The sequence below is a fragment of the Clupea harengus genome, unplaced genomic scaffold (assembly GCF_900700415.2).
Source record: "Clupea harengus unplaced genomic scaffold, Ch_v2.0.2, whole genome shotgun sequence".
Lineage (NCBI taxonomy): Eukaryota > Metazoa > Chordata > Actinopteri > Clupeiformes > Clupeidae > Clupea > Clupea harengus.
This window is the reverse complement of record NW_024879622.1, coordinates 123852-138966: the sequence shown is the minus strand read 5'-3', so window position 1 is coordinate 138966 and position 15115 is coordinate 123852. Positions and strand designations below refer to the sequence as shown.

Genomic DNA, 15115 nt, shown 5'->3' with positions numbered 1-15115 from the left:
TAAACCCTAAACTATTATATTTGTTTCACTTAGGGCAGGTTAGGCTTGAGATTAGTAGGCCTGGGGGTTAGGGACTCAGATCCTTTTATCTCCAGCCTTTCAGGGAAGTGTTAATTACCCCTACTAAGCGGACGTAGGTCCCGTTCGCTACACATACACACAGACAGACACACACACACACACACACACTACCCTGGCGCTCACCTTCATGCCCTTCTGGCCATATTGGCAGTACTTGGCCACCATGGTGTCTCGGTCACGGCAGAAAATCTCATACCCGCCTGCCTTGGCATAGCTGCCCTGCTGAATGTTGGCGGCCATTGGTGCGTACAGATCCAAGAGAAGCTTCCGACACAGCTTCTCCGAGGCCAACATGTTCAGCGTGAGCAGCTGCTTATAGAGCTTAGCCACCTTTTCCTGTCAGAGGGGAAGCCACAGCACACATTTTAGCCAAAGCATCATGAACTACAAATACGACATTATGAGTTCCTGGAGCAGAGTTCCAATTGGACAAGAAGGAGTAGGTATGTAATGCTTAGAATTTACAATAAAGTCAGACTCCTAACCAAGGTTATTATAGTTAACGAAAACTAACGAAAAAACGAAAACGAGGTGTGATTTTTCTTTTCGTTAACTGAAATAAAAATAAAAACGAGGCTTTATAAAAAAACGATAACTAACTGAAACTGTATTGTGTCTTTACAAAACTAACTAAAATAAAATAGAATTATAGAGAAAATGTCCTTAGTTTTCGTCTTTGTCAATGTATTTCATAGATGTCAATTGATTTCATACATAGCGTCTATCTTCCGCCGTACCACTTTTACTACACGCCCCTCACCTGGTATTATGGCGGCAAAAGTCGGGAGAAAGCGACAGAGTCCTATTTGGGATTACCTGGAACAGTAACGTGCGGTGAGGTTCGTGGCTGGTGAGGCACTGACTCTTTCAGAGTCAGATTTACAAATATATAAACCCAATACAGTATCTTAAATCACCATTCAATTGGCAGCTTGCACATTGACTACTGGTTGTTTTTCATATCAGCATTCTAACATAGGTAAGGTGGCTACATACAGTTGGCAGCTGCTAGCTTGTGATGAACTCGTGTTAATATGTGTGATTATGTACAACTTTAGCTGCAATTTAAGTTTAATTTCTCAAAATCAGCTCACCAAAGTGATCACAACCACTTGTTTGATGTTAAATGGCTTTACATAGACATTAAACAATCCTAAGAGAACGGGAAATTAACGGAGCAAGGGCTTTCTCTGATATCAATGTAATGTTAGCGAATGAGGGGTGAGATACCCCCCTGCTAATATTTAGTCTCCGCTGTACGTCCAAAACCAAATCTATTCTTGAGGTTCAAAATATTTTCAAAACATTTTGGCTTTGGATGTGAGAAGTCGATCGAGTTATCTTCTGTCCCGTCGTTTCAAGCATTCATTTTAGCTACGGCATTGGTCTCCCATTATTGATCAATTCACGTTTTGATTGAAAGTCCAGTTATGAGAAATGTTTTAGCTTAGCTATAGAATCTTCCATTTTCGTAGTCAATGTCAAATATAAGAAGAGTAACGGCAGAACAAGAATAAACCCGACCGGTGGGCTCTCGCATGCTCCCTTTTTTGAAGCAGAGGTACTATTTGCCTCCTCTCCGTGCTTTTTCACTGCGGCTTTACGTCAGATCAGCAAAACTAAATAGGTTCTACGCATGCGCTCAACCTAGTTTGTGAGGGATTGCGCAATCTGAGATGAGGCACAGCTCGTCGCTGCCTCACCGTCTCACTGTCTCCTGTCTGTTTGAACAGGACATGCGCAAATTCTGTTTTTATTACATATTATTTATTATAGCTTGTATCTTCTATTCATTTTGAGCATTTTGTTTTGACTGCCCCCCCCCCCCCCTTCGTTTCTTGCATTCCGCGGTAAAGACTAAAACTAATACTGAAACTAATAAAAACTAAACTCAAACTAAGCATTTTCAAAAAATAGAAACTAAACTAAACTAGCAAACCCGCTTTAAAAACTAATTAAAACTAAACTGAAATTGAAAACAAAAAGTCAAAACGAAATAAAAATAAAAACTAGTGAAAAACGCAAAACTATAATAACCTTGCTCCTAACCGGAGAACTATGTTCAGGTGCCCCTTCCAACATGACAACTCGGCAACTCAGGTATCACAGAGTTTCCAGGACGAAGATCCAAGATGAGAAGATCTTTTTTTGTTTTTGCTTGGAAAATCGATTTTTCCGAGTCCACTTGAACACCGCAACTAGCTCTACCAGAAGAATAAGGTGCTAACAACATACCTGTAAACAGTGTTGGGGAGTAACGGAATACATGTACCGACGTTACGTATTTAGAATACAAACTATGAGTAACTTCATTCTGTTACAGTTACAATTTAAATAGATGGTATTCAGAATACAGTTACATTGTTGAAATCAATGGATTACATGACGGTACTTCTCTGTTTCACAAGTGTATTAACTCTCTAAATAAATTAAGGCAACTTGATGCATTTCCCAGAAGCCCAACATGTAAACAAATGAAAATTAGCTATTTGCGTGATCAGTAGCTGCTAGTGGAGTCGGAAGAGGAGCAGGTGCCAGAGCCGGCACAACAGAGCCAGGGTAGGAATGCTTTTCTATCCTGGGAATTCAAACAGCATTTCACGTTAAAGAAAGAGAAGGAAGAACGTAATATAACTGTGCAGTGCAACCTCTGCTTGCCAGCAACCAACCTCCTTTCAGCGTCCAAAGACTCCATCTCCAACCTGAAGATGCATCTTAAAGTAAATTTATTTTTTAATTAGCCAAGGGTAGTCAACTGCTGTAGTTTTACTGGTCACCTTGCTATTTTATAGTTGTATCAGCCAGATGTGCGACTTTACATTCTCCTATGGCTGATTTACTAGCCCCGGAGCCGTGGAAAGACTGATTAGCCCTGCTCGACATGCTAGCTAACGTTAGCTAAAATGAGCTCGTGTTCGCTTAAACTGCGGTTAGATTTTTGTAGTATGCAGTTCATACTACAAACACAGAAATGTATCTGCGAGTTCAGGTACTTGTTAGTAACACTACTGTGGAAGCTTTTATATGTTGAAATGCTTCCACATGGTTTTAGTTGCATGTATGAATGCAATTCAATGTGGAAGTAATCCAAGTATTCAGAATACGTTACTCAGATTAGTTAATGTAACGGAATACGTTACAGATGACATTTTTGGGCATGTATTCTGTATTCTGTAACGGAATACGTTTTGAAAGTATCCTTCCCAACACTGCCTGTAAACCATTATAAGTCTTTGGATAAAATTAATAGATATTTGAATTGAATAGATACAAATTTAAATTTCAAACATTTGTCAACACTGTAGGTCTGCAGTCCTTCCTTGATGTAAAAAAATGCAGTTTTTCAACTGTTTCAAAACTCACCGCCAGCTGTATCGTGTATTTCCCCTTCTCATCCTTGAAGGAACGTTTGAGGAATTCCTGCGTTGCCATGGCGTCGAGGCGGTTGTGTTCTGCTGAGACAGTTCCAAGATCCGTGGGAAAGGTCTTACTCAAATCCCCCATGCCCTGCTCATAGAGCTGGAGGCCTGCATTCACGGCCGACTGGTTTTCGATCTCTGCCAAGGCAACCACAGCATTCTCCAGACAGGGAATGCTGCCACTGTTGATGGTGTCAACGTAGATCTTCACAAGATTGCTGAACCCTGGAGACAATGAGTGAAAGGCAAGTTTGACCCAAACATATTTCTGGGCTGTGTGAGTCTGCAAAGATACCAGCTGCTAGATCAGGCCAGGGCCACCATTCACCCATCCACTCATCCATCCATCCATCCATCCACCCATCCATCCATCCATCCATCCATCCACCCATCCATTCATCCATCCATCCATCCATCCACCCATCCATCCATCCACCTATCCATCCACCCATCCATCCATCCACCTATCCATCCATCCATCTGTAACCCACCTAAATATCGTGACCGTCTCATTTGTTTTTCAGAATACATTTATTGATACCTTGATTGATTCCTGCTCCTTAATGAAACTTTTAAATCGATATTCCCTTAATTAATATTTCTTTTTTTAAATTACTTAATTTACATTACTTCATTTTCCTTGTCTTTTGGGAAGTTGAAGACCCTTTTTATCTTTCATTTGGATCTCTGGTGAGTGATTGAATTGACTGTTTGATTTAGCTAATTTACCTAATTAAAACGAATCGGAGAATTTATTTTACTGTTTGTGTATTATTGTTGAATTAAGAATGCTATTTGTGTATGTTAAAGAAAATATAAGTGTTATTATGGAATTGGGAGTTATATGGCTTTGGATAGGGGAATTGGGGAAGGTATGAAGGTGTTATTATTGAATTGGGAATGAACTTGATAGTAATGTTAATATAACGGACTCCTCGGAAACGGGAGACTTTGTGGAGGAGACGTTGGCGTGGAATGTTTTGAGGCTCACGCACAGTAGTCTGATTGTTGATATTGAGTCATGTTGATTGTTGATTGTTCTGTCGAACTGCTGTACGCAGATTGTTTTTTTAAATACGCCTGGAACGTTGGATGGCGAGCCAGACCCAAATGACAATTGAGGATCAGGACTGGAACTCGGTTTTTACGCAGAAACGTGAGCACGTAAGATACATAAGCGCAGTTGTTTTGATTTATAGTTCCTTTAGGTTCCCCAAGGGTTGTGCGTGTTGCAAAGCGATTCAACGCCAAAACAGTAGGTGGAGTAACGTTTTTTTGCCTACCCCATGACGCGAATGGACACGATGAACGGGAGATTTTTCTGTTGAAAATGCCTTACTTTAAAGACAATAACGATCATACACCCCCATTGCACTAAACAACAACACTCAAACAAATAAATATTGTATTGTTAGTCTATTAAGTATTGTATTTTATTAATTAGCCTGTTGTTAACCTTTCCTGCTAATCGTAGTCTGAGATTACAGGGGAGACTTTTGTTTACTGCTCCAAAGCCGAAGTGATCTATATTCTTAACTCCGGGGTTATCTCCCTTTCCCTTCTGAATGTTGAGTGAAGTAAGTGTATTTATTGCAGCGAGACAAAGGAAAATTAATACATTTGTTACACGAAATACAAAGGTTGGCAATTCAGTAGGCTACCAGTGGCGAAAAAGACAGATCACATGATGCAGAAGTTCGTTTATTGACACATATTTTAAGGACGGGCACAGCGCTTTAAAACGACGTGTTTATAAGTTACATTATTCAAAGGTGAGAGATAAAAGGCGAGAGAATCGCCAGGTGTAGGCCTATCTTATCATCATGAGTGTAGCTATGTTGTCAGTATTTGTAATACAATGTGTTGGCCGCAAGTTAACTCCACTTCACGTTAATGATAGCTTTTGTATGAGCAGACCGGGCTCACGCTTGCCTCACGGGTGCAATAACATATGCTGTTTAATCATATTTGGTAGAATGAAGGACAAATTAGTTGTGAATACTATCACCGCGTTTGAAAGGTATTGGTCAGGTAATAGCCGAGTGACAGCTGATTTTCTTTCTGATTTGACAGTAGCCTACATCTGTGTGTTTTAAGCAAATAAAATGTGGAATAGGCTATTTACCAACGGGCACCTGCTATCTTGGATTATACCGTAAATAAGTTGCGAAATGAAACAAAAACACATCACAGTTAAAGTTGTATTAGTATTGATTGATTCACATCGATATGAATGGATGACATGACTAACAGGTGGCGAAAAATGAATATGAAAGTACCAGTACCAGTGGCGAAAAAAGACAGATCACATGATGCAGAAGTTCGTTTATTGATACATATTTTAATGACGGCCACAGCGCTTTAAAACGACTTGTTTATACGTTACATTATTCAAAGATGAAAGATAGAAGGCGAGAGAATCGCCAGGTGTACCTTCTCATCATGAGTGAATGTCAGTGCTTGTAATACAATGGTGTTGGCCGCAAGTTAACTCCACTTCACGTTAATGTTAATTTTTGTATATGAGCAGACCAGGCTCCAATCTATCGCTTGCCTCAGGGGTGCAATTGATTGATTCACAGCAATATTAATGGATGACATGGCTAACAAGTGGTGGAAAATGAATATGAAAGTATTTGTTCGGTGAATTAGCGCGTTCTCTCCAAAACAATCGCAGTCAACGGTTTTCAAATGTCAACACAGTATAGCCTATCACCTAACTATCATCTGAAATATGACGGTATGTCAAAACAAACCTTTGATCTAAACAGAATATTCAGTATGGAATAGGAATAAATCAGAGCAGTATCTTTTATCGCGTTTGACAAATATGCTCAGATTGCTGTTGCTGATTTCTCCTGTGAGAATGGGATAGTAGCCTATTCTCTCCATGAATTCGCGGTCATTTGAGCGTCCTTATAAGTGTTTAAAGAGGGTTTGTAAAGATGCTAATATCTTCGGACCTCTTCTGTTATGTTTGTTCATAATCAACAAGAAGAGGCTTGTGAGACGGTCTGCAGGCTATTCATGATTCAAAAACATTCTAGTCTTGCCTTGGCCTTTAAAAATGGCGGTATTATGCTATGAAACCGGAAATGTGAGACTCCTGAAAGGATGTGGTTAGCAGCCAATCACAGTCTTTGCGGGCTGCGTGGGCACGCCGTGGTTTTTGTTGCATAGTGAGAAATTTTGGCGGACGCACTTACATGTTACGTGACTGCTTAAAGGGGCTTACAACAGCGTTTATGTAACTTACGTGTTACGTTTCTGTGTAAAAACCGAGTATAAATTGCACTTAAGACACATACACCGTGGAGATGCCAGTGGAGATGACAGTGGACTTCAGGAGGAGCCCCCCAGTACTGCCCCCCCTCACCATACTCAACAATACTGTGTTGGCTGTGGAATCCTTCAGGTTTCTGGGATCCACAATCTCCCGGAACCTGAAGTGGGAACCCAATGTCAACACAATCATCAAGAAGGCCCAGCAGAGGATGTACTTCCTGCGCCAGCTTAGGAAGTACAACCTGCCTCAGGAGCTGCTGATCATGTTCTACACCGCAGTTATAGAGTCTGTTCTGTGCACTTCAATCACTGTCTGGTTTGGATCGGCCACCAAACTGGATAAGAACAGACTCTAACGGACAGTCAGGTCTGCAGAAAAGATCATCAGTGCCAACCTGCCCACCATCCAAGACCTGTACACCTCCAGAGTCAGGAAACGGGCAGGAAAAAATCACTGCAGACCCCTCACACCCCTGACACAAACTATTCAAACTCCTCCCCTCTGGTAGACGCTACAGATCACTGTTCGCCAAAACCTCCAGACACAAAAACAGTTTCTTCCCCCTCGCCGTCTCACTACTGAACAGCTAACCCACTGTAGCATATATATTTATATATTTATCCCTGCACTTCTCGCACTCTCCACTTATTTGCACTACTGTTTCACAGCTACTGTATATAGCCATTCCGCCTTGTGTATATACTTTCTTAAACTTCTTAGACCGTTGCACTGTTGCACTGTTTGTTTTGTATTGTATTGTGTTGTAATGTATATTTTGTGTAAGCACACTGAGAGTCACTTTACCAAGTCAAATTCCTTGTTTGTGCAAACTTACTTGGCCAATAAAACCTGATTCTGATTCTGATACACTGATTTCACCATACACCATTACACACATAGAGACTATTTGTTTTGTTTGGACTTTTGAATTTGATTTGATTTGATACTTTGATAGAGCTCTCTTTTATTTTGGGACATTTTTATTATTGTATTATTATCATTATTATTTTTATTGAATCATTTTATTTATTAAAATTATTATCTTTTGATAGAATCTAAATGAGCACGCCAAAGTTGAAGAAGGGACCGGAGGACGTAGTCAGGTTTCTGGAGTTTATTTTGGCGTGAAGACCCCCTCTCAGCTGGTGCTCAGAGAAAGGCCTACCTTACTGTAGACTATGAATGGTATTTATACCATTCAGTCAGGTAGAATACAATAGGGCAGGGGATGACCACACCCTATAGGTGAGAGGAAGGGGGAGACAGTGGGGTGAGGGGTTCACCTATGGGGGGAGGGGGGTGATAACAGGGTACAAAGGGCTATCTGGGGGGGGTTCACATGCCATTTGTTCAGGTCTCAGTAAGACAGACAGAGTACACATCCAAGAATGAGTTACAGATACAAAATAAGGCTACACTTAGTCAATGTCTTACAACAACAGAATAGCAATATTTCCAGTTCCATCAGAACTATTAGAACCCGGAGCACTTCTCTCCTAGCTAGAGGTGATTGATTGTTTCGCTCCGAGTACAGGGGTGCTACACATCCACCCATCAATCCGTTCCTTTTTCTATTTTCTCTTCTGCCTCTATTCAGTTCTTCCTTCTTCTTTGATCACAACAACGAAACAAAAGAAGCTCTGTGACTCACCACTGCCGTTGACCTTGTGGCCACCCTGTACCGTCTTCACGCGGCTCTCTGAAAAGACGTAACTGCAGAAGCGTTTAGCGACACTCAGGAAGTCTGGGCAAAGGTCGGCCTCATCCATGGAGTCTAAGTGCGCCATGTTGCACGTCAACGTTGGGAATGGGAAGGTGAAGCACTTCCGGGCTGGGAAGTAGTTCCGGATGCACTGTCTCGGTTGGTTGTACGTTAATATTTTAGTAGACTGACCTGTGAATGCAAATCAAAATGCTGTCTGAAACTGAAGCTAATTACTCTCAACCTTTTCTAAACTTTACATTTCAACTATATGTACTTACATTTATAAATGTATAACTTTAAACTCATATCTGAAGTGCATGCCTGAACAACAAGGGTAGAATATTATGCTACTACCTACACTAAAAATCTAGTAGACCTATGCACAGTATGTATACCAACTAATGAGTTAAATTATTTCTGATCAGTCATTTCTGTAAGTGATTGTACATATATGCTCTATTCTGCTTTAGACTGTGATGGTGATGTTATGTTTGCAAACTCAGTGAACTATAAATGGTAAACTGGGCTTGTAAAAACAAATCCACCTCCAAATAATATAATAACAAAGAACGAAAACAACAATGCAATTACTACTCTTACTACTGCTACTTAAAAATAATAAAAATGATAATAATAATGACAAGAGAAAAAGCCATTTCCATTTTGTCAAGAAAAACAAAACCATATATATATATATACATTTATATATATATATATACTAACCATTCATTGAGACTAACCTTTCTTCAGCTGCAGGGCAAAGTCTAGGTACTCGTCCTCGCTCACATCACGACCATCGATCTTCCTCTCCAGAGTGAAGTCCCGAACGGCCCAGATGAAGTCAGGGAAGAGGCGGACGAACATACTGTCCTCCTCATCACCATCCTCATCACGGGCGCCCGGTGACTTTATCTGGATGTGATCGGTCAGTTCAGCCACATAGCTGTGATTGGCTAAGGAATAGTGACTGCACGACTGCTTTTTACATTTAAAGTTTCAAATCTCATTCATATAAAAGACTATAAGAGAGAGTGTGTGTGTTTACGCTGTACAATATTGGTGTTTTACATACAGTGGGGAAAATAAGTATTTGAACCCCTGCCGATTTCGCAAGTTTGGCCACTTGCAAAGAAATGTGTGATCTATAATTGTAATGGTAGGTGTATTTTAACAGTGAGAAATAGAATATCAACAAACAAATCCAGAAAACTGCATTTTATAACATTTATGACTTTATTTGTATTTGATGCAGAAAATAAGTATTTGAACCCCTAAGCAAACAGCAAGAATTCTGGCTCCCAATGACCAGTTATGTGCCCAAGAAGCACACAGATTAGTCCTCATTAGGCCTAACAAGGTACACCTGATCTCAACTGGTGACGTGTATAAAAGAAACCTGTCCAAAGAATCATACTACACACCTTCAACCTCACCACCCTGGGCAAGACCAAAGAGTTGACCAAGGAAGTCAGAGATAAGATTGTCGACCTGCACAAGGCTGGAATGGGTTACAAAACCATCGGCAAGCAGCTTGGTGAGAAGCAGACAACTATTGGTGCGATTATTCGCAAATGGAAGCAACACCAAACAACTGTCCATCGCTCTAGGTCTGGGGCTCCATGCAAGATATCCCCTCCTGCGGTATCGGTGATCATCCGAAAGGTGCAGAAAACCCATATAACTACACAGGGGGGAGCTTGTGAATGATCTCAAGGCAGCTGGGACCACAGTCACCATGAAAACCATTGGCAACACACTACACATTATTGGTTTGAAGTACTGCAGCACTCGCAAGGTCCCCCTGCTCAAGGAATTACATGTACAGGGCCATCTGAAGTTTGCCAATGAACACTTGAATGATTCTAAGGAGGATTGGGAGACAGGATGTGGTCAGATGAGACCAAAATCAAGCTCTTTGGCATCAACTCGACTTGCCGCGTTTGGAGGGGGAAGAATGCTGAATATGACACCATCACCACCGTCAAGCATGGAGGTGGAAACATTATGCTTTGGGGCTGTTTCTCTGCCAAGGGTTCAGGACGACTCCACTGCATCGAGGGGACTATGGATGGGGCCATGTAACGTGGAATATTGGGCTTGAACCTCATTCCCTCATTCCCTCCCATTGAAAACGCAACCATAAGGATTTGGAGAGGATCTGCAAAGAGGAGTGGACCAAAATCCCTCCTGAGATGTGTGTAAACCTGGTGACCAACTACAAGAAAAGTCTGACGTCTGTGCTTGCCAACAAGGGTTATTCCACCAAGTACTAAGTCATGTTTTGCTAGGGGTTCAAATACTTATTTTCTGCATCAAATGCAAATTAAGTCATAAATGTTATAAAATGCAGTTTTCTGGATTTTTTTGTTGATATTCTGTTTCTCACTGTTAAAATACACCTACTATTACAATTATAGATCACACATTTCTTTGCAAGTGGCCAAACTTGCGAAATCGGTAGGGGTTCAAATACTTATTTTCCCCACTGTTTACTTTCTAAGTAGTTGTAACTCGTGAATTCTTCCCTCATGTATTACATTTGCACCACATTCATTAACGGACCTGTCTGCAGACCTTCACACCTTTCATATCTTGATGGACCCCATACTGTTCCCTTTCCTAACACACCCCACCTTACACATTGACCTTGGGACTTACACTTCGACCTTGGGGCTTACACCATTGACCTTGGGTCTTACACATTGACCTTGGGTCTGCCCCAGTTGTGTATTCTACCTTCCTATACCTGAAATGTTACTTGTATGCTAGAACCATAAAGAGAAGAACATCATACAGAACATGATGCAGAAGACATAGGTTTGATGCTTACCGCTTAGCTCTAATGTTGCATCAGAAAAAAACAGGAATGGTGACATGAACGTAGTCAGGTTTATTATTTAGGCTAAAGTAGAAATGCTGGGAGGTATTTATTATTATCTAAGAAATCCATTCCAGGGAAAGGGAAAGTGTGTGTGTCAGTCTATGTGTGTATCCGTGTGTGTGTGTGTGTGTGTGTGTGTGTGTGTGTGTGTGTGTGTGTGTGTGTGTGTGTGTGAATGTTGGAGGTGTGTGTCTGTGTGTGTGTTTTAGAGAGAGAGAGAGAGAGAGAGACAGACAGGATACTGGAGTTTCTCTAGAGCCTGGTTGTCGATGGTGCCTCTGCTGTTGTACACCAGGGTGCTACTGAGCAGCACGGCCAGACAGAAGATCCAGGAATCGTTCTTCGAGTTGCCCTACGATGAGATTTTATGCCATTATAATGAGGGGCATTTAGCTTGTTGTACATACATTCAGTTAAATTGCAGTTTACAGTATTTGCATTTAATTGACCTGAATAATGTTGCTAAGGACGGCATTCTGAAATATCTTTCTCTGTGCTTCCATACATGACAATGAATTGTCTTTCTTTGCCAAAATATATATGATTGAAATATACATTGAATCGATTTAAAAATATTGAGCTGGTTGATCAGACAAACATTCTCTGGGTTCAGAATTGTATTTTAAACCAGTCAGGCTTCAGTTTAACGTCTTCCTACCATTGCAGTAAACAGTGTATGAGTATAACAGTATGTAAATAGCGAAACATTGGTGTCCTCACCTTGTCTACATCACCCAGTCCTTCAGTGTCTAGCAGCAACAACGTATGTCCTAAAACAGAGATCATTCCATTGTCACTGACACAGCCTTCTACTTCCTGTGTTACACATGGTAACCATAGTAAAAACAGTAACAGTAGTAACTGTAGTTACACAGTGGCTCTCCACTAAAGATTCTAGAGTGTTTTATTAACCATGGTTACAACACTCCTCCTCCAGACACACAAGAACAGTCACAGAGTTTCCATGGAGAACCATAGTGATGTCACACTGACAAATAACATGCTTTACTATTATGGATCTTTCTTTTCATTGTTATTAACGATAAAGTGCCATTTACTTTTTTGAAAAGCTCAAGAAAATTAAATTACCAATGAACAACATACAAACAAACAAATACATTAATTAATTAATAAATTTGCTCACCTGTTTCAGAGGGGTGAGGCACACACCACATCCAGATGCCTTTGGTCTTAGACTCAATGGTGCTGCCCAGAGCAAAGCCTGAAATAAACAACTTATATTTGATTTGAAGCCATTATCAATGTTGGCATAGCAACAAAGGCGCTAGACCCTACTGTGATGGTGTTTCATTTATTGATGTATCATTGGGCCCACAAACCGTGGCTAAAGATGGATTTGAATTATTTCGAAATAATTACTGAAATGAGTGGCCTCAGGAGGCATTATATACACATCTGCACTAAAACAGACTTTCAAAAGAAACCTTGTTTTCTTCTGTGTGAGTGTGTGTGTTTATGTTTGTGTATGTGTGCAATAAAATAAGAGAATGGAGTACGGTTAATCTGAAGCTTTACTAATTCAGGATTTGAACCCAGGCCGCTGGATTCCTGGTCAACTGAGGAACTCACTGAGCAAAAGTTATCTTTTATTTTACCAAAAGAAGGAATAATCCAAACGCACAGAGGATTAAGGTGAAAACAAAAGTCAGTAAAAAAAAGCTCAGAAGTTTAGAATAAAAAAAACAGAGTGCAACACGAGGGAAAAAACAGGGAAGATACATTCTGGAACCCAGGGCAAAAAACAGTGAGGCAGAAACAAGGCGGGCAAAAAACAGCTAAGAGAGGTTAACTATACAGCTAAAAAAAGAGGCTAGGAACGTCCAAAAACCTTCCAAAAATCCACAGTCAGAAATCGAAACCAAAACTCAATACCAGAAAACCCTTAGTTCCATATGCCACTAATGGAGCAGGCTTCTAGCAACCAGTGTGAACGCGACAAAAAATTCCAATCTTCCAAAAATCTTCTTTTTAAACTTTTACTGACAAAAACGTAACATACAAACAAAACATGAATTCTTTAGGTCTTAATAACAGTAAATCCATACATTGCTATTGTCGGTCAGAAAAACTGTGTTGCTCCTTAACCTGACCATCTCAAACTAAACAAGCACACATGACCACCGTTCCCTCCTGATTCTAAAACATTCTTTTAACCAATCAAGTTACTTTACAGCTATGAATTAACTAATATTTCTCCATACATGAAATTATGGATTTAGAGATTTAAATAAACAATATTCTAAATAATAATATTTTTATACAACAAAAACTCTTCTTTAAATTGGCTCTTACACCAGGCAAAGACTATATTTACACTCTACAGGCCAAAATGTCCCAACATATGAAAACAAACACTGACTTTAAGCAAACAGCCTTTTTTTTAAGTTTGACGTTCAAAATTGACCCTACCGGTTCCGTGGTCCATGACAGTAAATACAGACCAGACAGAATAAGATGTTTCACTTCAGAGGCCGCACTGAAAAATGCCTGTTTGGATTATTCCAGGTATTTTTCCCAGCACGACCAAAACCCTTTATCCCAAAACAACTGATTCCAGTCTGTTAGTGGAATCTGAAATATTCCTGTAGCTCATTACACAGTGATAACTCAGTCTCAGTCTGTTTCATGTCAATAGTGGCATTACAACAATATACTGGGCCAAGCATACTATGACTATCCCATATGTGTGTGTGTGTTGTGTAAATGAGTGAGTGAGTCAACTTTTGCATGCATATATGCTTTAATGTGTCTGGGTGGTTTTGTAAGTTAGTATGCATTCGTGACCTTAGTGGTGTGTGATTGTGTGTAAGCTTGTAGCCTATGTGCCTTGTAGACTCTTTTTGTGTGTATTCGTTTGAGTGTGTGTGTGTGTGTGTGTATGGTTTACCTGACTGTTGCCCAGCTAGCTGATTCATAAGGTAAGACTTGCCAGTGCGGTACAACCCCACCACAGCCACCACCACCACAGGCTGCTGGATCCCCCTTAGGATGTCCAGGGCTGATTTCATCGTCCGCAGTCCCCCCTCTGTATTCTCAATCAAGCACACAGGCACTAGCATGTGTGGTGGACCTCCAGACATGGCTAGTTGTAATTTGGTAGGACAACCTACAAAATTAACACCACAAATGAATCTTGATTAAATTATATATTTGTGTAAATCCATCATTTGATTCGTTGGGTGGCACGTTCCACAGACTCCCTCATTTGTTTCCCGGCCGAACATCATATAATTAGGGGTGAGATGAGTAGCACTGTGCCTGGTTGCTCTGTAGGCCATGACTGCATAAGGAATCATAATATCCCAGTCCCAGTGGCAGCGTTCAGCCGTTCTGTTTCAGGGTGGGCAAGCCACGGTTTCAGCTTTTTCATTGGTCAGGGGAAAGGCTTCCACCCATTTGGTGAAGTAGTCCTGTATCACAAGTATGTAAGACTTATGTCGCTCTGTCTCATTCAGTGGCCCCATAATATTGAATGTGACACGCTCCATAGGGGCTCCCACCCTGACGGTTCCCATGGGTGCATGTGGAGTCTTGCGGGCCTGGCTTTGGACGCACAGCTAATGCAGGTTGGACACCAGAGGGGCAACGATAGTCTATCTGGGTCGTTCTTCATTGGCCTCTATCCACGCCTTGATAGGCACAATGTCCGGATGAGCCTTCTGGGCCTCCTGTAATTCCTCTGGAGACCAGCCACAGAAAGGTGTGGCCTCAGTGGTCTTAGT

General features: G+C 40.9%; 1 protein-coding gene across 1 annotated transcript; it reads right to left on the bottom strand.

Moving 5' to 3' along the window:
* Window positions 1–204: 204 nt before the first annotated feature.
* On the bottom strand, window positions 205–14452 carry LOC122129287 (guanylate-binding protein 1-like; the record flags this gene model as incomplete). The annotated part of the gene is made up of 8 exons (XM_042704302.1): window positions 14281–14452; window positions 12517–12594; window positions 12093–12142; window positions 11615–11724; window positions 9232–9434; window positions 8438–8680; window positions 3445–3725; window positions 205–417 (listed from the first exon to the last, which is right to left on the bottom strand). Coding segments are annotated over exons 1-8 (1350 nt in total), but the record flags the coding sequence as incomplete, so codon positions are not given.
* Between the last annotated feature and the right edge of the window lie 663 nt (window positions 14453–15115).